The following is a 26,357-nucleotide window of genomic DNA, read 5'->3' as shown; positions in this document are numbered from 1 at the left end:
GGTATGGTTCTGTTTTTGAGATCATATACGTTTTAAGATAATTTAATGTCTTTGTTACTTGTAAGAAATTAATATTACATGAAAGTATTAAAAATACGATAGATATTGCTTTATTTATTGATATAAGATTTCAGTACAGATTTTCTAAGGTTAAACCTTAAAGTTTGAGCTAAAATATGTATAAAATTATAGATTAAGTAAGTACCTAATAACAAATCACAGGACAGTGTATCACTACAGAAGTTGGCGTGTACAAATGCTCCTCTTTATGGTATGAATTTGGACCATGGTTGGAATGAAGTTCGTAAAAATACATCAGTATTGAAAATGTTCATTCTTGAATACACATAATTATATATTATGTACACTTGATGAATGTCTATCCGAATGCTTTCTTAATCAAGATTTTGGTGATATGCTTGTATTTTTTATATTTATAATTTTGACAAAAATATCTCCATTTAAATGATAATATTTTGTCAATTTTCAATAATGATAATATAGGCTATACTTTTTTGAAAAATATTTGAAACTAAATTTTTTTTTTACATAAAACATAATCCAACTATGGAGTCGACCAAACGTAGTTAATCTGCAAAAAAATTATTGAAATTTACTTTGCTGTTTATAATGAGAATTTTCACGCTACCAAAGTCATAGTGGTAGCATTTGTAACACCGCATAAGACCCATAAACAATTACACGTGAAACTATTATCTAGAACTACAAGGGCTCAATTAACCCAATATTTGTTTATACAAACGATTACTTACAAATTTGATTTAAATAAGTGGCAGACCAAAAACAATATAAAGAGTTTAGTGTAGGCATAGATTATTACAAAAAATCATAGTGTAAAAATAATACCTTCCCGTGCAATAGACAATCGGTTTCGTACCATATAGCTATAGTATCACCATTAAACAATGTTTACATTTATTATAAAAGCGCCAAGATGCTATACCTACTGAGAGTATATAAAACAATATACTAATTAATGTCTGTTACGGCACTTTTTAACTAAAAGCTACTTCCTACATACACTTAGGCTAAAATAGGCATTAAGCACGTCCTTTTACGACACTTATGCTAACATCCATTTAAATAAAATATTATTTTAGTGAATTACTCGATTAGTCAGTTTCCCGATATAATTACGTAACGGGTGATTAAGAAATTGGGTTCAATTCACTATAATAATACTTTACTTAAATATTCGCATTAGTTAAAGACAACGCTAACGACATCTATGTTATGGAAATGTTAATAATAAACCCGTACGTTGAAATTCGTGTATAGAAAAACCGGTAAGAATCAATATAGCCAAACTGGAATCGACGGCTTTCGCCAAATAAACACATAAATGTAATCTAGATATCAGATAATTTTGTCGCATCATAATTCTCTTATACAATTTCCTCAAATTGATTTGTTACAAGAATGTAGATGGCACTTATTTCAATGTACGAATTATTCAAATTGTAAAAGTGATAGGGATGAGCCTAACTCCTAATAAGAATATCACAATACAGCTACATTACGAGATGAGGCAACTACAGATTTATCCGCAAAATGAATGTTATGTAATGGTTCGCATACGCATCACTGCATGTTTTGCAATATAAAACCGCATCAATAACGTATTTTACGAAGATTGACACCGATTTCAAGAATTTTCAGAAATGCACATTTTCATATATTAAATTCGCGATACCTTTTCCTTATGATAATCATTGTTTAGGTATTTTTTACTTGCATTCCAATTACAAGTTCAAAGCGAGCGGGTAAACATCTTTGTAAGGTATATCACCTGTCAAATTCTATAGGATGATGTAAGTACGTAAACTTACGACAGAACACTACTGAATAAACTTATTATAGTAACGGAAGAAAAATCAGTCGCAAGTAAACTGAGACATTAAGACCGAAACAATTTAGATCTTAATTTTAGTCGGGTAAATTTTTTAACGTCTAACGCTACGTCTCGACTTAGTTAGCTTATATCATTTAAATAATCAAATCAAATGTTTCACTTCTTCTTTGTTCACGTCTAGTTACAGAAAATGCTTTACTTTTTAATATCGTATGGAAGGTCCTACAGAGTGCATGCTAAGGTGCATATTCATGGCCAACTAACACTCGCTCATCTGTCAAACGGTTTATAATTTTAAAAGTTGTTTCAATCAAAACTTGTATCTAAGCGTTAACTTGAAGCGTAAATACACCACTTATGACGGGTGTACGTAGCATCATAATAAGGACATGGAATTATAAATTATATTTTACATAATCAAGAGAATTTATCGATCAGTGACATTTTCCAATGCTGTAGCCAATAATTCAAATGCCAGAACAAATATGTCTTACTTCCAGTTGCAAAAATTTAGATTTCACAAAGTTATTCAAGTTTAACCTAGATAAACTTAAGGATGCTTTCGAAGTTTATGAGATTTAATATACATTGTATTTTATGGCTATATAGATGTTACGTAATTAAATTATATATGTGTATTGCTAGTTTTATTGCTATTACGACTATCACGTACATAAGAGGTAGAAACTTAAAAGCGTTATATGTATATAAACAGAGATTGAATATGGCATTTTTAATTTAATACTGTCTGGTCATAGATTAATACATAGACAATCCACTGTCATTGGAAATATATACTATAGAGATAACAGCGGAATTACAGTTTACGACGAATAGGAATTATAATTATCCATGGTTTTCTACGGAAAGTGACTATCAAAGACATCTAATTTAATAAAGGCCGCTCCACTTCGTCGTGTGAGGCGGGTGTTTGGGCGGTTGGATGACTCGTGGATGTGGTGCCGTTAGCTAGCAATGCGTCACCTGCGTCTGCCTCTGCACTTTCCTCCACCTGTATTTAAGTTATTTAATATTAGATTGTATGACTAACAATATTTTTAATATGAGAAGGAACTTAATAATACATTGCTATGACAAAAATATCAGGAGTACAAAAATAAACAATTAAGCCACCTTACCGCTTAATGGCTTCGTTGGTAACTGTGTGCGTACAAAGTGGACATCGTAGGTTTGATTCCCGGTAAAAAAAATTTGCCGTGAGTAATTATTTAGTTTTCTATAAAGAAAAATTTGAGCAGTGTTGGCCTAGTGGCTTCAGCGTGCGACTCTCATCCCTGAGGTCGTAGGTTCGATCCCCCGCTGTGCACCAATGGACTTTCTTTCTATGTGCGCATTTAACATTCGCTCGAACGATGAAGGAAAGCATCGGGAGGAAACCGACATGTTTACACCCAAAAAGTCGACGGCGTGTGTCAGGCACTGGAGTATACGTAAAGCGGTCATCTTGTCATTTAGGGTCTTTCTTCGAAGCAGCTTTTCTGAAGAAATAGGCACTCGATTAAGACTATCTATCCAGATAGGGCGACACTGTAAATCGGCCTGTCCGGGTAGACTGTCCATATCGAAACCATGTCCGGATTTTTACTTATAGACAAAAATGTCTACAGCAGAATAAGTAAAATAACCATATCTGGAAACATTAATGCTAGTAATCATTGTTACTGGTTATGTTAAATAAAAATAATTGTTAAGTAAACATTTGATGTATGGAATGTAAACGACCTTAATATGGATAAAGCTATTAAAAGAAAAGATTCAAAACATTGTACCATTTAACGAATGAAAGATATGCGTTAGAATACCGTCACGTTTTAGATAAACTTTAATCGTGTCTTCCATCAAGGGAATTATATAAAACCGATTACATGCATCTAATGAAGAAATGCCCATCGTGCGCTTGTCGGCAACTCATCTCATTAATGGTGTTGAAGAAAATTATATTCATTATAATAGTTAAACGCTCACTGCTTTGCTAAAGAGCGCGTGACAATACAAATTATGCTGTTCGTTTTGCAAGTAAAATGTTGTAATATGATCGACTACATGCATTTACCAACCAAAATAAATCGATAATGTACTTTTATAGTTAATTTAAAGCAGTAGTATGTTAAATTTGAAATATTGGGACATAATTTTAACATTTAGCCAAAGCCGAAACCTTAGCATATATACTTAACTAATGCATTTAGATAATTAACATTTCATTAGCAATTGAATGTAATTTATTAATTTGAGAATTTTTAACGAAGGGAGTGCGTTGGTAAGAAGTTGTCGACTTTAATTACAGCTGTTACTGTTCGAGAAGAGTGTCCATGAATTGGATATTGGAAAAGAACAAAGATTAAATAGAAGTTAAGAAATTAATCATATTAATTGAAAAAATATATTAAACGTATTTTAGAAGGTTATGTTAATCTTTATCTTAAATAACTGACTCATCGCCCATTCTGTTTTCATTACTTGATTGGTTTTGATTACTTGAAATGGTTAGTCATCAAGAATAAATTGCTAATACATTTGTTTCAAGAATATACAAATTGGGTAGTTAGTAAATTATATTATGCTGATTATGTTTAATTGTGATTATACAAATATTCTTACAAGTTTAAGGATTTTTTATTTTTCATAAAAATACAAAGTATCACTAACGAAGAAATCGACGATACGATGTAACGGAATGTAAATGTTAATAAAATATGGCGCCTGACATTTTTGGGATTACAATTTGAGACTTATGCCTCAAAATGTAATCCCATGCATTGTCCTTGTGTTTACGATACATTGCCGACTGTACAACTTAATTTTGGAAAGTATTGCTACCATTATTACGTAATCAGTTTTAATCAACTTATAAGCAACGCCTCTGATTATATTCTAAGCATATATACCTTATGTATATCTATTTATTTAATTTAGTTTTTAAGGCAGTAGCACCTGAAAAGATAATTAAAAACTGATTTTTTATTGAAACCATTGACATAGACAATCCTAGAATCATACAATAAACTTTAACAACCTTTTAAAAAATATCAGGACTGTAGCGTGTGTGTAGAATTAAAACTATATATATGCATATATTACAAGAGGATTTCGATTACGAAAACTTACCATAGGGCAGTCGGGATTTCCGTTTTCCCTCTTACCCAGGAGGTAATACGTCATAAGCTGACCCTTTCCCTTTACAGCTACCAACCCCCGCTGTTCAAAGTAGTAACCAAACTTCTGCAGGATTTCACATGTCTCTTCCGTCACCTTAATCAAACAATACAATAACTATTTGGTTTTGCATTATTCTTCAAAGCCATTTTAAGATATAACAATGGCGTTGGTTATATAATTACGAAATAGTATATTGCGATTTAAACCAGTTAAAGAATGTAGGCCTTTCACACATTGTTCTTTTACAGTCTTACCATCTTAGGTTGAAAGAATAAATGCGTAATATCTATGGTCCGTTTAATACAATCGTTGGTAAAATACAAACATTATAAGATTCCTGATGTTTTTCTTACGTATATATTAATATCTAGCTCCAGCGTCAATTTGGTTGTAGTGTTATATATATATCCTTTCTGGAAAAATGGACTGTGACCAAACTAATTTTTTTTTAAATTCACAGTCTGTGTGAAATGAGCGTTTCAGTTTTATTATATTAGCATAGATGTGACGCAAAAAGATAGACATAGGAATAGCTAACAAAGGTAACTTTCTATATATAAAGCTCTCGTTTAATTTTAATGTCTGATCTCTCGAAAGCGATAATACGTGTCCCTGATAATTTAATTAATATAATTTGTACTTTTATATAATGTCAGAATGCTATATGTATTTTCGTACCTGAATACACCCAGCCTTTCCCGTACTCTCCATACGAGAAGCTACATTCACAGTATTCCCCCATATATCATAATGGGGCTTCCTAGCCCCAATGACCCCAGCAGTTATTGGTCCGTGATTGACCCCCATTCGCAGTACAAAGTGATTGAATGACTGCTCATTAATGGCCGCTAGCACACGTTGCAGTTCTAACGCAAATTCTACCAGACAAGCAAGGTGTGCCCAGCGGACTAGGGTCCCATCTGTCGGCTAAAATAGACAAGTCTTTTAGAGCATATTTAAAATTACAGACACTTCTAAAACGTATTGTCTAAGCCCTAAGTTTTACACCAATAAATCATTGTACCGTATATAAAGGCGTCAAAGTAACGGAATCAAAAACTTCTATCGTTATCTGTGACAGCGAAAACACAGGTTTAGTGTGTTTGTTTAAAACCAATCTGTGTTCGTTATATAGTGATTATTAATCTTGTACCTGTTACTTGTGTAGTTTTTACCAGTTTTACGTTTTGTTAAGTTCTTTCAAAAATTGTCTAATCACTGAGACACAAGTAATACCTAAACTTTACTAATAAAAATCTTTAACATAAGAAAGTGTCCAATAACACTACTTACAATCTCTACTTCTTCCACTTACCGGTATTCTAGTACTTAAGAATAACTTACGATTCACTAATTCAAATATTATATACTACTACTAATAGAGAATTTTAAAACTCGACGAACCTGCATCTGGCGAGTGGGGTTGAGTCCTGATGCTGCCATATACGTAGAACTTATTGTTTTTATCTTGATGATGTCTTTGCTAAACTTTGATTCCTCTAGTAGCTGAAAATAATTAGAATTACTAGGTTAGATTTGCTGTTGTAGAATACATGATGCCGTTCTTACATGGAAATATCGAGAGGCAGTTGTTTAAAATATTAAATTCCGACCCCAGATGTATATATATATCGGGTCGGAATAAAAATAAATGGTCGTGTCCATATCTCATATATCAACAAGCACGTATTACAAATAAAAAATAAATATTTCATATTTTTTTACACTTAAGATATTTCCGTGTAATCAAATGCTCATGGATTTATATAGAAAAATCAAATTAAAGTTTCTTAGCGAGTAGTCATAGTTAGGTCTTGGTACTTAAATATTTATTGAATTATATGTGCATTATTATTAAAAACCTTTCATAATAAGTAAATAACTTTAATTGCACTCTTTTGTCTTTTCCAGACCAATAGTTTCTGCTGTGATGATAAGTTAAAGCTAGTTTTAATGTTGCAATTAGTCTGTTTCTTGTTTTTGAGGGGGATAATGTTTATATAATTATAGTATTGATTGACATAAAACCGTATAGTACGAACAAATCAAGACCATCGCTACTTTGGTAAATATTTTTATAATGTTAGGCTTCAGGTTATTTTTTAAATATCAATATATATATATAAATATATATATATTTAAAGAAGGCTGCAATAGTTTTCAAAAATGCAAGCCAGAATTATCTTTTAGAAATACATACTTTATTCAAATTAAAAAAAAAACGACGCTTAATTCTTTTAATTATATTTCTATTATGAGCTATAACTTTCCTGTTTCACAACAAACAACAAAACGGATAGTATGTATATCCAGCGATACATTTTTAAAAAGAATTCGCATTTGATATCTGAAATGAAATAGATCAAACTCAAATAAATAACATAAACTGAAAATATATACAGTATAGATTATGCAAATTCGACATACGAACCATAGATACTGTAAGTCCAAACAGAGTTTTATGTTGTTTAGAAAACTGAGTCTATTGATGTATTTTTAGATGTTTAATAAAAACAGATACTTACAAGATCGAAATCGGATATAACTTCGTTGAGAAATCGTAAACACTCTAGACCTTGATTGTTGACTGTTTCTTCCGAGTAGAACTCTGTAACCGGTATATGGAATGTTAATATTGCGATATCTTTATATATTTGTTTTAGTAGGAAAATATATCACAAGACATCTTTGTCTCATTGCACAGAGGGTTTCTTAATCTATCATGTTTGTTTAAACCTATAGGCAGATGGAGAAGATTTCAGTACTTCTTATTTTCATTCAGTCTTTAGCAGCTGTTGCAGCAAGAACTTAAAGACTTTTCTCAAAATAAGATAAATGAAATGACTAACCACGAAGGCGGTTTAAACAATAATATTAATTTTAAACTATGCTGGCATTTCAAAAATCTAATCAAAAACAAAACAGCTAATTTAATTTTATGGTACACGACAAACGCACGCATGAACTGAAGAGCAAAGCACGCAAGTGCGTTGCTGAAATAACCTACATATACAATATACATAGTACCTGTGAAATTAGGCATGGAGGCAAATAGCACTCCGACTTCAGCATAGCTCTGACTGTATAGGTCTCTGTGGTGGTGCCTCGCGCCCATAAAGTGTGTGGCGACGTGTGGTGGAAGGACATTATGAACAAGTGCTTCGTTCCGACGTCGCAACTCTCTCGCTTGTTCGGCCTGGCCACGCATACGAACGCCACGGGAATAGCGGGCTCGCTCCACCGACTCACTCTATATTTAGAAAAAATAACATTTAAAGTTTTTTTTGTGATTATTTTAATCGTGTTGCGTTTTTGGAGATACAGGTGTCCAATAATAAGTAATTTATACAAATCGTGTGAAGAAATAATCAGTGACGTGAATATTAAGAAACTAGTAAAATAATTGTACCAATTTATTACATTAAAATAAGAAATAAAAATATTATCACTTACATATCTATGATATATAACCAATCCTATGATAATTATGAACATCATCAGAATGTGTCTTCCGGGGTGTATCTGTGATCTGGAATATAATCAATAAGACTTAAAGCAATAAAAAGTAAACATATACTGTATCAAATACATATTTATTGCCTTATTTCTGGTATCGATTCCTTTCGAGTCCGGCGAAATAATAAGGTTATCATTAATTAATAAGTAGGTACTTGTTTTGTGAAGGCTGTTGTGAAAACTGTTCTATCTTCTTTAACTCGATATATAGGATACCATAATTATATGTCATTTTGTTAAAATTAAGCTTCCTAGCATTACGTGAGAATTATCATAAAGAAAGTTCTCTAGCTTCGACTGAAGTTAATTTAAATAAATAATAAATGTCTTGTTCACGACGTCGTCATTCAATTTCGTATTCTCCCTTAAATGTTTAATCACTTAGAAATAATCTTGTGGCACTTTGGATCCATTATGTACATTTAAAATCTATGCTAATGTATGTTAACTAGAAATAAAAAAAAAATATTTTATAGACAAAACAGAAAAGCTTGTTGATATTGATTTAAAAAGTTGTCTAGAATTGTACAGGAATCAGCGTTCTTACTCTGTAACTTCCAATAAAAAATAAAAAAATAAATCAGTGGCGCTACAACCTTTTTATGTCTGGGCCTCAGATTTCTATATCTGTTTCATGATCATCAATCAATCTAATAGGCAAGCAGGTAATCAGCCTTCTGTGCCTGACACATGCCGTTGACTTTTTGAGTCTAAGGCAAACGGGTTTCCTCACGATTTTTACCTTCGCGAATTCTAATTGCGCACATAGAAAGTCCATTGGTGCACAGCCGGGGATCGAACCTACGATCTCTGGAATGAGAGTCGCACGTTGAAGCCACTAGTCCAACAGTTACAGAGTAAGTGCTTAGATTTGAATGCAAAAGTTAAGCATTATTTTTAATGCATTTCTAAAAATGATATTAATAACACACAAGGCAGAGGTTCGAATGGCATAAAATTATAATTTATTTATATTAGTTAGTAAAGGGTAAAGTTGCTAAAATACGTTAAGGCTTGGGACATTGGCTAACAAAAATTATAGATCACATGCACACTATACAAAAAATATTTAAGGAATCCGTACACGTACACAACTAACATCAAATCTATAGTCGGGTCTCCAGTGGTATTGAGGTAAGGGGCGAAGGGCGGGCGGTACCGATCCAGTAGGGCGGGATACAAGGCGGCTGGCAGCGCGTGGGCAGCTGCAACTCCTGTTAGCAGTAAAAGACGGTAGCCTTCGCGAAGGGGCCGGACCCATAGAACACTACAGGCTACGCCGACACCCATCTAAAATAAAATATAAAAACGAGGACGCATAATATTTTATCTTTCCCCAAAGACACTGTGTTTTCTAGCTGTTACAAAAATTAGCTCAAATATAGGTCTGAGATATGATATTATTAGTTTCAATGGTAATATAAAGTATATAAAGAGTATTCGTTTCAAGAAGAGTCTTGGACCTTTTTGAGACGAATGGACTTATGGAAAATATGAGCTTTTTATTATATTTGTTTATTAAAATAGATTATTTAGTAAATCTGTAACATTTAATGGTAAAGCAAAGAGTATCAAGAGTATTCATCCTAAGTAGAATCTTGGCTTTTTACTATAGACTACTTTTTTTGGAAATAGTATTTTTATTGTGAAACGCAGAAATTATGGCCACTATTCATTTTGTTTTAGGTGATAATCTAATGATTACATCCTTCAATTGATTTATTAATAAACTATGCTTATAAAAAAAATATACATATATATATAAAATAATATAATATAGCACGATATATATAACACGATTTACAAAATTCCGCGTATAAGACGTATTTGCTGTTTGCCTATGAATTTGTCTAAAATGGTTTTATTGCGTAAGTTAGTCAGTACTTTACTAATCGTAATTTGTCATAGAGACGTTAGGCATCATAAATCATTAATATATAATATCGATTTATATATGATTAATTTATGAAAATATTTTTTTACTTACATGATAATAATAAGAAGTATGTAGACATCTTTGGTTTCTGGAGCCAAAAAAATGTTCATTTAACTCAACTTCATCGGGATTAGTTTCCATGAATCCACAGACAATCTGCAAAATTCAATACTTACATTAATAACAATTAATTTTACTTATATATTGTTAATATTTCTAATAGTACATACCAGTGGAATTACGTTTAATGCTAGGAAGACTGCGATATTGAATATACCACACGCTAGCTTCCAACATGTTGGTATCTTTTTATTCTAAAAAGAAGAAAACTTATAGTTGGTAACGCCAACAATTTTTTAACAATGTCTAAAACGTTAAATGTAATTATTTGCTTAAAATCAAACAGAAGACTGTATAAAATAAAGATATAGAGGCAAGGTAAGAGAAGAAATATTACAAAAAATCTGATACATAGGTACCTTATACTGCGCGTAACGAAATATAATTAGGTATAATATATTAAGCGCGCAAGCTTCCAATACTAGGGCGATGTAAAATGCGTGGAAGGTCCACGTACTGGGTACAGCAAAAGTAATAATGGGAGTCAGAGCTGGTAGAATTATCATTGGTGGTGCTCCAATTGCTTGCGGATAAGAGTTTCCACGTTGCGCATAACCGCTCTCTATCTCATTCTCTTTAAATGTCAAACAAATCGTGGTACCGTCAGCAAGTTCCCTGGAAGAAACGGTATGAAGTTTACTTACTGCAAGTAATAAAAGACGATCGACTACTTACTTCAAGAAATAGTACTACTCCAATGAAAGTAAATCCCTGCGAGAAACTCATATGTCAAACTTTAAACTATTATTAGTTTGCAAGAGTTCAGACCCTCTTAGAGGCTCTCTGACCTAAATGCCTTCAATTAATTTTTATTATTACTAAATATATTTTGCGTTTGAGGTGGAGATATAATATCAGGTCCTTACAAATTAAATTGGCGTTTTGTCGTACTGGCAACTTTGACCTCAAATATCTATTTGGTTAGGAATTCCAAATTCAGTTTTTTACAGCTATTTACTCGAGCATTTGTTTTTGGAAAACCATGATTCATTTTCCCGTTTAAATTAATTATCTTCGCGCCACTCTGTTTATAAAATGGAACACATGAAATATCGCGTTATTTACGAGTACGGTACTGTCGCAAAAGAAAACACAGTGCGTTTTTGGTTCCAACATTTTCGTTCTGGAAATTTCGACCTGCAGAACAAGCCCGTGGACGGCCGGAGACCAAAGTCAATAACGAAGTATTGAAGGCTATTGTGGAAGCGGATCCATCGCAATCCACGTCTGAGTTAGATGCAGGCGGTGTTAGTGAAGAAACTGTTTTAATCTACTTGCAGCAAATTGGGAAGGTGAAAAAGCTTCAAAGGTGTGTGTACCTCACGAATTGAGTGAAGTAAATAAATAAACGCGCGTCGACTGCTGCGTTACATTACTCAACTGGCACAATAATGAAGACATTTTAAATAGAATCATTACCTGTGATAAAAAGGGGATCCTGTACGATAATCGGAAGTGCTCATTGCAATGGCTGAACCCAGCCGAACCAGCCATATCGTGTCCCAAGCGAAAATTTACTCCGAAAAAGTTACTTGTGAGCGTTTAGTGGACTAGTAGTGCCGGGGTCGTTCACTATAACTTTCTTAAATGTGGCTAGATTACGGCAGATGTCTAATGTCAGCATGGCTGGTCGATCGCTCTAGGCCACTGCTGCTTCACGACAAGGCTAGACCACACACTGCATAACAGAGTGCTACTAAATTAGAGGAGCTTCAATTGGAATGTTTAAGACACCCACCGTCCTCCCCGGACCTTGATCCAACAGATTACCATTTTTTTTTCGAAATTTGCATAACTTCTTCCAAGGTAGATTATTCAACTCTCATGGGGCAGTCAAAACCATCTTCAAAGATTTTATTGATTCCCTTCCGAATTGTTTATTTTTGTAAAGGGATCAATGAACTACCTATAAGATGGCAAGAGTGCATAGATAGCCATGGTACATACTTTGATTAATTGAATATATTCTATTTTTTAAAAGTCTACTTTTTGTTCCTCCCATACAAAGCGCCAATTTCATATGTAAGGACCTAATATTATTAATAACTAGATGCCCCCTAACTAGCTTCGTTTCGCCTAAATATTATTTTTTAACTTAGCCTTCCTTTTTCATTACATCACATCACATTTGCTTTAATAACGTAGTTATATAGTATATTCAAAGCGCACGATTATTTTTATTTATTTATTTCGACCTGCAATTGGCGGGAAGTTGCACGGGACAGGAAGCGCTGAAAGTTTCTTGTTTCGGAGGGTGCACACATTTTGGGTCGTAAACTCAGTGGAGTGGAATGTATTTATTTATGGACACTATATTGTACAATATTGAAAATACTAGATGTACCAATTAAGAGAAATTTTCTATTAGAATAAAATTTGTTGAAATTAAAAATAAACTATCGCGTTTAAAATAAAGATTTCAATATGCCTTAAACCTTATTTAATGTGCTTTAGGAAATTTATAAAAAAATCGAAGCTAAAATATTAAAAGCTGAAGATTCACGATTATTTTAAGCTTATGGGACTTTTTGAATGGTTTAAAAGCTCATCATCAAATATCCTATATAATACGTATTATATGTACTAATAAACTAACCTGGACATTTTAAAACTACTCTGCATATATATAAAATTATGTGATATCATATTAAGTAAATGTAAACTTACCTATCATCATCTCTATTGACAAGCTCTTCTTGTAACATGGTATGTATCTTAATCTCCTCTGTGATATGTGTTTCATCTTGCGGAGATATTACCTACATATAAGAAAGAGCCGACATAAGATCGATATGAATGCATAAGACAATACATGCAACGACCGATACGATACATGCATATTTTAAAGCATACGAGTAACATGCTTTCAAATTACTATAGAAATATTAACTATTTACTTTTAAATGTAATCGTGTATATAGTTTTAAATTCAGTAGGTAAGACTCATAGAACACAAGTTAATTCAACTGTAAAATTGTCAAAACGCGATCTGTATGCATATTTTGAAATGATTTCGGAAGCGATGTTAACTAGCGCAACAACTTAAATAAGTGGAGTAATAACGGCCGCCCACTACCCCACTGTCCCATATTCGTCAGGTGGGTAAAGGGAGGTAGATGGGGATTATCAGTGTACTTACTGAGTCCTCATCGTCGTCTTTGAGGTCGGAGAGAACGTCGGGCCAGTCGCTACCACCCGTTTCACCTTCATTACATTTTTCTTCGCTGCCTTTGTACTATAAGTCAATATAGTATTTTAGTGTAAAACAGTGGTTACTTGGGAACGAAGAGCGATTGATGTATTATGTATTTATTATTTATTTAATTAATAATAATCACCAGTAATTGATTTTACCTTTTTTTACAGTCATTCTACACTATGTTTTAAAAATAAAACCGACTCGTTATTTAAACGGCAATTCCTTGATATACTATAGTTTTAATTTTCTATTTAAATAAATATTTTTTTAAAGCCGTTTAAACTAATTAAGTAAACATCAAAAAGATATTTAGAGATAATTAAATTCTAACTCAAAACTTAAAGAAAAACTAAATATGTGTATATTTGTAAACATTATGATTTAATAGATGGCGTTAGACTATAAACCTAATATCAAAATTATATAATAATTGTCATATAAAACGTTAATGAAGCTTTTGGTTAACATATTCAGTTACGATTTGCTCAATTTCAAGTTATAGATAAACATACCTTAACAATAAAATATGTCTTAATGCCGGCCTGACGCAGCATCTCCTCTCGCCGTTCGCCATGTGCGGGTTCCACCTCAAACTCGTCTTTCAGGAAGCTACGCGTCACTTCCGACACGTGCACACGCCTATTACACTTTCACTTTTAATAGCATTCTACTAATCTATAATTAAATGTTTACAATTATTCTCTCTTCCCTTGCACACAAACATTATCCAATAATTGATATAACTTGAAATAAATGAACATTAAAGCGTGACGTAGGCAGTGTTTAAAATATCTACCTTAATACTTAATAGTGACAGAATGGACAAAATAAATTTTACTCGATTCTAAATTTATAAATGATCGATTCGCTTTAAATCAGTGAATGTATTTTTTTTATAGTAACAGTCGTACTCGGCGTCGTTAATTAAGAGTGACTCGTGTTTAGCACGTACGAGTATCTTAAGCTAAAATAGGTGTACATTAAATGCAACATTATTTAGATTTAGATGTATGTAAGCGCGATGCACATATTCGGAATTCCTGAACAAACTCAAAAATTATTTAACCATTTGTTCTCTATGAAATTTAGAAAATGAAAATTACTTTAGTAATTCTTGGTATTATTGCTAAATCTACTTTTACTTATAAATAACGTGTGGCAGGTGGCTATTAGCTTTTAAAAGGGTGATGAAAGTTTGTACATGAAGACATTTATACGGCCTGCTATAATTTACGTTTCCGTGTCTAAAGATAAATATTAGAGTTTACATACATTTTTGATATACGTAATTTATATTGTACCTTTTATATGTGTTCGTAAAAACTACGATATAAGTACCTATCTATATAAACTTGCGGTTCGTTTTAATTTCATGTATCTCGTTGAATTACTATTTTTATTTGATTTTTAGAAACATTATTTGCGATGCATGAAATATAAAAGTTTTTGAACTTTTATATTTTACTAGTTTTTAAGACATTTTTTAGATTTAATTTATCACATGATATCTTTCGTTATAGTATGCAGAATACACCCTGGTTAAGCGCTATGAGCAATGATCGTTATGACTGTTGTTGTATAAAGAATGTCAATTAATTATTCAATTATTTGATTGGTTCACAATTATGATTCATACAAACTTACATTAAAGTGAAACCTGTGCCCTTACTCTGTACTCTGTAACTTCCAATACTGATACCGACAGCGACCCCGATCTCAATTATGAGTTTTTGTTCCGCGCGATCCCAAGGTTGCAACATCATCGCTACGGATATTGAGAGAACTACATCAAACTTGCATACAAAATCGTCGGGAAGGGTATCGCTGTCGACTTAAAATTGTAAGTTACACAGTAAGGGCCTTGGGGCTTGAGACAAAGTCAGTTCTTGACTGGCGTGACATACTATCTCCAAACGAATTTGTATGAAAATGGTCACGTGACAAAGCGAGGGCTAATGTCATTTTTATATAAATTACTTCAGCGTTAGTGATCTTGTCTAAAGCCCTTGATGGAAAATAGTTTAGTCCAGATTAGCTGAAATCCATAGATAGATAGAGACACTACAAAAAGATACTTTTTTCTAGCCATTCTAGTATACATATGTATATATTTTCATAATAGTATAGTCTATATTTTTGCTCTTTATATATAATAATAGTGTAATCAATATAGAACATTTAGTGATAGATATTGAGAATCTACGAGTATTCAAAAACCGTATTCCGTATTTGCATTTGCAAATAAACCAATATGCTCTTAACAGATTATTTCCGAACGTACTTCCCTCAAATCGATCTGTCATTGACAGCTTTTGGAGTGTAAGGCTACGGTCACACTTACTACATTTATGTTCGAACTTCGACTTGATTAAACTTTGACGACATTATACGAATTGCTACTAAATATCATTTGATGTTAAGACTTAAGAAAACGTAAAGTCGGTGTAACTTCCGACCAAAATGTAGATAATTTCTATAGCAAAATTTGTTTTTCTTTATCTAGCACTGGAAGTTTCTTACTACAACTAAAAAAAATATGTGTAAGCTATACCTGTTTTAATGAGGCTATATAGATTTACATTTAAAAAATATATGGAGATTTGTTATCTCTGCCTATCCCTTCGGGAAAAATTTCTAGAAAAACCAATCCTGGTGCTTAATTGACAACTCAAAAAGAATTTTTATAGCTTTAGGATCAAGTTCTGGCGAAATATTCAAGTATTTTTGGATTTGAACTCTCTGAAATCAACAACCTATAATATGTTAACGGTACTTGATAAGGTATTTATATAATAAAATTCAGTCTCAAAATAATTTGAAACCATGCGCTATTATCGACATTCCGGGAATAAACATTACATCTTTAGGTCAAGGTCGATGACCTTAATTTGCTAATATAAGAGCTCTACGCCGTTATGGCGTGCCGCAAATTATTTGTCGTAACTCATCTCTCCCTATGAGCATGGAGATGTAATAAAATGTATGCAATTTGGACTTACTACGAATCGACATTACTTTTACGAAGAAAATACATGTGTTATTTATTCAATACATGATATTTTATAGGAAGTTCCCTAACCACGCAAGCGGGCACGAAATAGATTTGCGCCTGTTTTATGGATAATTTTCATTACAAGTAGGTGATTAGCCTTTTATTCCTGACAGGCGTTTTCGATTTGTGAGTAGGTAAAACAATGCTGGTTATTATTATAGAAGGGAATAATATATATATACACTCATTAAAAGTATACATACCTATACACAGTTAGTAAATTGTCTGTTACTGCGTTTAGCACACTATTTCTAAATATTTTTTTTGCATTATAACAAAGCGCTTTTACTAGCTTAGTATGACATTAGTTATAAAAGGCAAGAAGAAAGTTATCTGCTCCAAATATCAACTGAAGTCTTCTGAGATAAGGTCAACTTCGTTAGTTTCCGCTGAGCTATGAATATTACAATGTCATTATACAAATCATACTTGAGTTATAATCAGAACCGAATTATATTATATTTGCAAGCGAATTATTTTATATTAAACATAATGCTTAATATATTTTTTATATATTCAAACTTATTGCTTTTACTAGCATCAGTTTACATAATTACTATACAATAAAAAGTAATTAACACTACTTTAAATACATCAATAAGTACTCAATTTTTGTAAAACTTGGACTAAACCTAATTACCGCCAATAATAAAACTAATTGAGATAAAAGACAAATGATGACCTAATTAAATGATTATTATTAAAATAAAATATAAAGACATCACGTAACGTAGTAGTGAAGGAGTAAACTCATTAAATTACTTTGCACACAGGGCAAGATTCCGAATCTAGACTAGGCGCGAATTCTCCTGTATGTCAAAATCCATTATATTTAGTCTTACACTCACCCAGCCATTCCACTGCTCTCCATCTTATTCGCAAGTTCCACATCTCTTGAATACACGTCAAACTGCCACTGCCTTTGACCCAGAACCCCGGCTAAGACTGCCCCAGTATGAATACCAACTCGCATATCCACTGGGGAGTTCGTTATCCGCTGTACATACCTAAATAAATATTAATTTTTAAACAACTACTATGGGTGCCGTTTGGGTTACGTCTACCCAAAAATATTCTCGGTTTATTTGCCCCTTTTGTGATTTTATGGTTCGTTTTATTACGGTAATACTATTTAAAATGTTGTAAATATTGCGTTTTATTATTTATAAATTTACATATATAAAAATAAAACAGATTTAAATATAAAATTTAATTTCATCCTTTCATAATAAGTAAAATGTATATTATCGACTTCAAATGACAAAATAAATTGTCTGCAATTGTACTTTTTTCTAATGGGCGACCTTACTCAGTGATTTATCACTCAAGGCCCCACAATCCAATCAGATTTGGAATAGCACGCATTAAACCAAAAATAGAAAATTTAACGGAGTATACAAAACAAGTAATATAACATTTATTCCAAAAAACAACCAAAAATCTTTTTTATCAATTAGAATATAAAATATTATGTGTTTGCTGTTGTTTGAGTGAATAAATATATTATGTAACTGGTTTTAAATTTAATAATTATATAAAACATTAGCTTTTATTAATACGTAATTTTTTATGAATATTTTAAACTGCGAGTGTAATATAACCTAAATGCGGCTACCGGCGCGGCGGAGGGGTTATTTAAAAAAATTTAATTTAGAATAGTTTTGAATTTATTAATAATACCAATGTCAATCAATTTACTTTAATTGTCTTTGCGTACTAACGTACACTGAACAGCTGTTATTGGGCTTAAGCGAGCCTTATGTAAATAATCAATAACTTTGGATCATAAAGCTTAAGATAGAGGCTAAGTTTATAACGCATAAATAGTGAAAGCTAGAATAACAATAAGTAATTCGGGTCCATAATTTGGCAATAACAATAATCTATAATAATAATAAAAAATATGAAAATGTTGCAGTTTTCGTGTATTTGTTTTAAACGATTCAGGATCGCCAAAACAGTACGTGAAGATGTCTTTATAAAATGCTTTATATAATCTTAAATACTTACTTGATAGCTTTAACCATTGATAATCCCATATGCACACAGAGTACGGCATGATCGGGTCTCTCCACCGGCGCTCCACTAATGCAGTAATAGCAATCTCCAAGAATTTTTATTCGTAACTGATTATATTTCTAAAAAAAAATATTATTAACTATTTGTTTAAACAATTAGGAATTTCAGACTTAGAAAGTCGATCACCTATTTGCCTGTAAAGAAAAGATAACGAAATACAGAAACCTGTCATCACTATTTTTTAAAATATATAACGGACTTTTTGTATATACATATTACTATTATATAGAATAAACAACGAATGTCTGGTGAAATGATTAAATTGCAACAGAAAAATAACTTTGACGCTTTTCAAAATATGAGTTGGTTAATATAATATACATAAAAGAATGTAGTAGGTATATATAGAAAAAATACGTTTTTAAGAGTAAAACACATTCACTCACCTCTGCTAATCGATCAAATCGTGCAAACAATTCATTCAATATTGCCACAAGATCTTGCGCCGAGTAGGATGATGATATCGCAGTAAAACCCACTATATCCGCATACAATATGCTGAAATACATATATAAATATATTTCTGTCATCAATACAATGTTCGTAGGCTTGTTTCGATTTCTCACCTTACATTTTCGTGTCTCGACATATATATTTTCTTAAACTGCGTGTCTATGCAACCCAGGTCAGCTCTCATTTTAACGGCGACGTGTTCAGGTAATACGGACAGCAGTAATCTTTCCTGAAAATAATATTTTCACTCTTTGCCCTACATACATACATTATTGTTTAAAACCCGAGGACATTCCGATTTACTACTACAATATTCCAAACTTAGTCTAGTTATTTCAAGTGTTGTTGTTTTAATTTAGTAATTAAAATTATTTATATATTATATAATAGGGCTATGCTAAATTTAAATTAGTTTGTGCATTTCAAAATCGACAGCGTTGTTTAAGTAGAACTAGTACGGAGACAAAACTAGGTCAGCCGAGGAAGATGACGGAATGTGTATTTTTATTTGATAATATAAATATATTATTATTATAATAGATAATATAAGAAAATCCACGTCCGTGGGTTCGATTCAGAGTCGAGACTTAGACGCGTCATATTTAGAGCTAATCAAAATAAGTAAGCCTTTGAATTTCACGGATCACGTTCAATCAAACACCAAATAATTATTGTTAAGATGATACGCATAGAACCTACTTGCCATATAAAAAAAAATCAATGTGACTTATTTTAATTCGAACTTTAAAAACTATTCTACAGACATCGCCATACTGAAGTATTAGTTGAGTATTCACATACATTTCAATGAGTGTTAAATAAAATGTTTTGAATTCCTGGTGACCCGTTCATACTTTACGGATATATTTCAGGTAAACTTTCTGAATAGTTTTCCATACTAAAATTGTATCCCGCAACGCAAATGAATTTTTAAAGGAATAATAAATTCCAACTATATTTCAATATGTCGTAAATAGAATACTTATTATAAATACTTTTTTCAAAACGCCCTAATGTTGTATTTGCTTGGAAACCCATGGCTACAACCAAAGAATAGCGAAATATTTTTTCGTGTGTGTAACCACTATCTTACCTGTTCCTTACTCTGTTGCTCGATCGTAAGTTTATCACGCAAACTCCGTTTTGTCTCCTTAAACGATAGTCGTTGCTTCCGCTCATTAATGAAGTATGCTGTGCCTCCTAATAACGTAGCTCCCAGTAATAGGCACCCATTTGCTACTTGCTACAACACGTACATTATTGAGTTAAAATTTAAAGGAAACATTGAAATTGACACATGCTAATTAAATGTCAAATAGTTTTTGTTAGATTCTTATATTAGTTCTAGCAATTGCACACGATACAGTTTTTTATAGTAAAAAACAATCTTCTCGTTATCTATACATTCCCTAACCCGCTGTAATAGACAGCAGAATGTGCTTTGTATGCACTGGTACAAATTAAATCTGGTAATTTTTAAAACAAATACAGTTAGTGCAGGCACGTTTTGGCAATTAAAATATTATGTCATGAACAATATTAATAAGACTGTCAAGTACTAGAATTAGGCTTTTGGGAACGCAAATTTAACTGATTTCAATGAACTAAACACTCCATAGGTACTGTGATGAGCATTTAAATCCGGTAAAAGTGGGCATTATTAACACTCTATTGAATATTTAAAAATTCATTATATTCTTACCTGAATTGTCACATCTCCTTCTACCTCAACTTCCCCCACAGTAGCGTTATAACTTTGCACTAGCAGAAATGCAGTAAAGGAAATTACGCTGTATACTATGAGCAACAGATGATGAAATGGTAAAGTAGTTAGCGTGAAGTATTGTAGAACAATAGCCCAACCCAGTAACTCGTTGTATGAATCTCCGACTCTTCGTGATGTGCTCACAAGGAGTTGGATCCAAAGAACTAGCCATGCTATATGGTTTAGGAGAGGACGTACTTTTGGCAAAACGGCATATACTATAACCAAACTTAAGTTTAGTACCGTACCAATAACTACGGATGCATACGCAAACTTTAAGTTAGCTTCGCCTGGTACCAAAGCAATGAATATCTGCAATAATATTCCCAGAGAGATCCACCGTAGCACGGCACCTTGCCTTTGTCGTTGAGTGTACGCCAAATATAATTTTTCATCTGAAGGGTCTTCGAAGCTCCATGGTGGTTCAAGGCATATACAAATTCGAGACAAACCCGATCTTTCGCTTTTCTCCATTTTCATGCTTTTCATCATACATAAGCCATTTTAAGCTATTTTGTTTCAATTGTTGCTATTGTCTGACCGAATATAGATTTCTGTTTATTGTACTCACGAATGACATTATCCTAAAACAACAAATGTTTGGATAAGATGATTAAATATTTTTTTGACATTTAAATAAATATAATTTTTACAAAACCATACTGAAACCCCAAGCAAAGCGAAATAAGAAGATTAAGAAATAAGGGAGTGTGATCACTATGAACGTTATGCTGCTACAGGAAGATAAGAAATGAAGTTTTCTCAAATATAAAATACATAACGATAATACACTTATATTCTTTAGCGGTTTCACTGAGTTAGACAAATTTCTGAAATTTTTCTACGAAATAACTAGTCTGGCCATAAATACTGTTACATAAAAACTTCATTCTTTTTTCAACTTTTTAATTACAAGATTTGAATTTGGAACACGTATATTATTTTAAAAACTTCTTTCGATTTCGCGCCATTTCGCATATTTTTTCGTGTTCATTTCGAAATTACAATATGGAATGGGCTGTTAAAGAAAATAGGATTGCAGTGATCGCCTTCCACAAAGTGAGTATGGAGCCGTCGCGTCGGGCATATTCCCGACACTTCAAAGCCTGGTATCAGCCGTATGTTCGAATATCGTACTATCAACAGATACAACAACACTTCGTCTGTCGAAGACCAGAAAAGATCGTGGCGGCTGCGTGCTGTTAGAACTACAAAGGCTGTTAAACCCATTCGTTTTAACCTCATTAGGAAGCAAAAGGTCTTATCACGAGAAAGCAAGATTCCCGCTAGGACTCTGTCGAGTATTATAAAACAAGACCTGCTCCTGCTCGGTGCTTATCGTCGATATACAGGACATGCCCTAAATCAATATTTACAATTACAGGAGAGTGGATCGATCAAAACGCCTTCTGTCGCGATATGCAGATGAAAAGCACAGAAATATCGTCTTTACCGATGCAAAAATTGTCACGATTGAAGAACACTACTATAAGCAAAATGATAAAGTGTACGCTCACAGTTCTAAGAAGCTGCTCAAGTGGTCGGAAAGGTACAACGTGATCATCATCCTGCGTCAGTGATGGTTTGGTGGGGCGTGTCTTATCAAGATAGAAGAAGACAAAACTAAATTTTTGTAAAAAACAGTCTTGGATCATGTTGTGAAACCTTTCAACAATACACTTTTTGATAATATACTGTGGACTTTCCAGCAGGATTCTGCACCTGGTCACAAGGCACGCACTACCCAAGCCTGACTTGAAACCAACGTTCCGGACTTTATAAGAGCTGAAGACTGGCCCTCATCTAGCCCAAACTTCAACCCTTTAGACTTCAAATTATGGTCAGTTTTAGAGTTCATGGCCTGCTCTAAACGACACGGCGACATTGAGTCTCTTGAATCTTTGGAGCAAGCAGTGGCGAAATTCCCTTTGAAACAGCGCGTGAATCCATAGATTCGTGACCAAACAGATTAAAGGCCTGTAAAAAGCCAAAGGTAGCCATTTCGAATAGAATATTTTTTGCTGAGACTTCAATAAATATGTAGGTATACAATTTAATAATATTACATTACATCATTAAAAAAATGTATTTCATTTGTAACAGAACTTATGGCTGGACTAGGAATATACATCTCCCCTACTAAAAACACGTTACAACAAAGAGCAAAACTTAAGTAACATTTAATATCAATTTAGTTAGTTTATTAACTATTAAATTAGTTCGTAAAATAAATATAATAAATTTATTACCCATTAAATATCAATAATAATAGTATCCTTCGCAATTATATAATCAAAGGAAAACTATTTGGACATACTCATCTCCGATCTACTCTTAGAGGCCGGTCGTGTAATGAATAAATTACACGCTGAAACATTGTTCTCATACCCGTCCATTAGCTCCGATGTCCACTAAACATAGCTTGCCACATTATTGTTCTATTCTCATTTCAATATTGACAATCGTTGTGACTGAAGTGGCCATGGAAATCACGGCATATATACAAAATACATTTATTTATATGAGCATCATATAACCAACTAATTACCAAATGGCCTCTTTTTATTATCACCTACTTACGTCACTATTTTTATAAATAATAAAAAGCCCAACTAAGCGTTCTGAGTGATCGTAGTTTTTTCTACTCTCATAGATTATGAAAAATATACTTACCATCGCTAAGGTATTATCTATCAATAAAACGCCGCCTTGTTACAACGTGTAAATATTCCGTTAGGGAAATTGAAATAAATAAAATAAAATAGTTATAACATACCTATAACAGATAATTTACAGATTACCCTATTTCTATTAGAAAAAAGAATCGTAAGCGTATTTATACTTTTTAGTTATTACTTATAACGATATTTAAAATCGTCTAATTAATGACATTACGTCGTGACTAGAACCCGGATACTATAAGCTATTTGAGTTAACCACTAAGCTAAAGAGGCAGCATAATCAGAATGTTGCCTATTAATATCATCTAAGCCACTATAACAAAAAGTTACACTTCGAATTGATAACCTGATCTTCCATTGGGATTTTTGAAGTCTTTCTAGTTCATTTATGAAGTATGAACGCAAACTTTATAAATAGTAATATCAATCTATTCGAAATATTTTAAAATATTACCTAACGAGTCAAAATACGGTTAAGTATACTCATCAGCACAAAGCGACGTAATTAATAAATCGCGTTAATTAATTCGGGAGTTAAACGAATAACCTCGAATCACTTTCATTGAACCATACGATGTATTTATATTTTGCAGAAAACATCACTTTTCCAAAAAAAATTAAAGACTATTAAATTTGTTTGTTCATTATGGTAATTACTACCTAGGTCTGTGTAAAATACCTATATCTTTTGTGTCGGTAATACCATCTTCATGTTAAATCATTGTTATAGGTCTTCCATAATGAGTACACATAGACAGCATATTTCTTAAAATAATATGTAAAGGAATAATACATTTATTACTTTAACATAATAATATGTTACATTTTCTTGTAAACTTTGAAAATGAAGCTCTTCAATGTATTATTGTATGACGTCAACCTCGTACTACTCACAATTTCCTGACTACAATTTTGTATCTAAAGAACTGGACTGGAATTAAAATATTAATATTTACTAAGCATACATAGTCTAGGCAGTCTCAGAGAAGCAATAATTTAAACAATATTTTAATTAACAACTGTGTACCAAAATTATAATATATTTAGACATTCATTAGTAATACCTAAAAAGATGATTGACTGTACAGTACTATTACTATTAGTTTTTTTAATAAAATTAATCAGAATGCTGTAGTTAGGTGCAATTCACTTTTTATAAAAGGCTGCGTATCATCCTCGAGCCGTCGCTAAGTAGCAGTTTCTGGGACAACACACCTAAGTTCTAATTTAAAGCCCAAATATTGGCAATTGACAAAACCTTATAAATAATTTTACTTATTATTCGGAACATGCTTATAGGTTCCAAATTTCATTACAAAAATAACAAATTTATGCAAAATTCTACAAAGACAAAATTATAAACGAAACCTATCGATTAAAAACAACTAAATTTAGAGTGAATATTTTCTGAAATATCCATTATCAACCTCTCACATCCAAATATAGGCCTAATTTCTATATTAAATCTAATATAAGCTATGACATACTTATTAATGTAATGATAAAATTTCCCGCCGAAATCTGAGATATGCACTGTAAATTACATAACCCACGTTATTAAATCACGGTTTGTTTATCTCGACACATTCATGTTTATTTCGTAGTATTTTTATAACAGCCAGGGGTGAGAAGGGCGCGAATTTTTCTGTGCGAACGGCGCAAAGTGTTGCACGCACGTGTTAGCGCGCGACTGCCGTCGGACGCCGCCCTCGGCCCCCGGGCTGCGCGGCCGCCCTAGCCTCGTCCCAACCTCTTCACCCCGATTCATTACATTGATTCCATTCCGTAAACCTCGCCAGAACTAGACCGCTCTGAAATCTATGCATTGACAATTGAAATATGCATCATCAAATATTTGTTCAGTTTTCATAAGTCCACGTTAAATAAAAGCAGTACAAATGATGTATAACATAAAATTCATTAAGATTATGTAATACAATTTTGACTATTGTAGTAATCGTTGTCGATTTCTTCGTTTTATTTTCACAGTAAAAAAAGATGATTCATACTTTTTGATTAATTATTATATTTATGATTGTGTTTTCTTATAATAGGTAAAAAGTAAGTGGAGGCGTCAAGTGTATAAAAATACTTTGCATTTAAAAATACATTGCTCATAGAAGTGAAAAATGGTATAAGTACCTTCATAATTCTCTTATTATATATTTTACTTTTATACGTTGAACACGAAGTGGACAGCTCGATTATAACATAGATTTATGAAATCAAATTGCAGCATCAATATTTTGGCTATTATTTTGATTTGACAAAATTTAATATGGATGACTTTTTTCGATCAGTCGCAAAACCTACCTGGGTTCATTTCCTAGAAAGATAGGAATAATATTTTCGTAACTTACTGAATCGAATATATGTTAATACTCGTTGTTCAAGTCTACGTGTGAAAGTGATTCTACGAGTGGAAGTTAGTCTACAAGTGAATGGAATTAATTATTTTCATTCTTCCTTCTTTGAATCTTGAAATGCAAGAATATGCATTTCT

The 26,357-nt window shown here is 32.4% G+C and overlaps 1 protein-coding gene across 3 annotated transcripts; it reads right to left on the bottom strand.

The window, feature by feature from the left end:
* Positions 1-101: 101 nt before the first annotated feature.
* On the bottom strand, positions 102-25,561 carry LOC125056935 (adenylate cyclase type 3). Of its 3 annotated transcripts, none has more exons than XM_047660304.1 (21): positions 25,342-25,560; positions 21,111-21,757; positions 20,502-20,651; positions 19,522-19,637; positions 19,342-19,453; positions 18,887-19,014; positions 17,725-17,883; positions 14,337-14,463; positions 13,765-13,860; positions 13,293-13,384; positions 10,985-11,240; positions 10,736-10,819; positions 10,557-10,661; positions 9,660-9,859; positions 8,507-8,582; positions 8,081-8,303; positions 7,579-7,661; positions 6,458-6,559; positions 5,732-5,980; positions 5,003-5,146; positions 102-2,885 (listed from the first exon to the last, which is right to left on the bottom strand). In XM_047660304.1, exons 2-21 carry the CDS (start codon positions 21,663-21,665, stop codon positions 2,760-2,762), a joined length of 3,183 nt encoding a protein of 1,060 aa, XP_047516260.1. In that variant the 5' UTR covers positions 21,666-21,757; positions 25,342-25,560; the 3' UTR covers positions 102-2,759. The 3 variants fall into 3 exon arrangements, 2 of the variants coding, with proteins under 2 accessions (XP_047516260.1, XP_047516262.1); XM_047660306.1 differs by having other exon boundaries at positions 9,669-9,859; XR_007118136.1 differs by lacking the exons at positions 102-2,885; positions 5,003-5,146; positions 5,732-5,980 and having other exon boundaries at positions 7,485-7,661; positions 25,342-25,561.
* Between the last annotated feature and the right edge of the window lie 796 nt (positions 25,562-26,357).

This window comes from Pieris napi, chromosome 15 (genome assembly GCF_905475465.1).
Source record: "Pieris napi chromosome 15, ilPieNapi1.2, whole genome shotgun sequence".
NCBI classification, from domain to species: Eukaryota; Metazoa; Arthropoda; class Insecta; order Lepidoptera; family Pieridae; genus Pieris; species Pieris napi.
Note: the sequence above shows the minus strand (reverse complement) of the source record. Positions and strands in the feature narration are given on the sequence as shown.

Excerpts from the sequence above, each read along its gene's own strand:
- LOC125056935 (XM_047660304.1), bottom strand. The coding sequence starts at position 21,665 with ATGATGAAAAGCATGAAAATGGAGAAAAGCGAAAGATCGGGTTTGTCT. Across the intron at positions 13,861-14,336 it reads AGACATATTTTATTGTTAAG|TACAAAGGCAGCGAAGAAAA; the intron begins GTATGTTTATCT and ends ATTGACTTATAG. Across the intron at positions 7,662-8,080 it reads CTCCATGCCTAATTTCACAG|AGTTCTACTCGGAAGAAACA; the intron begins GTACTATGTATA and ends TACCGGTTACAG.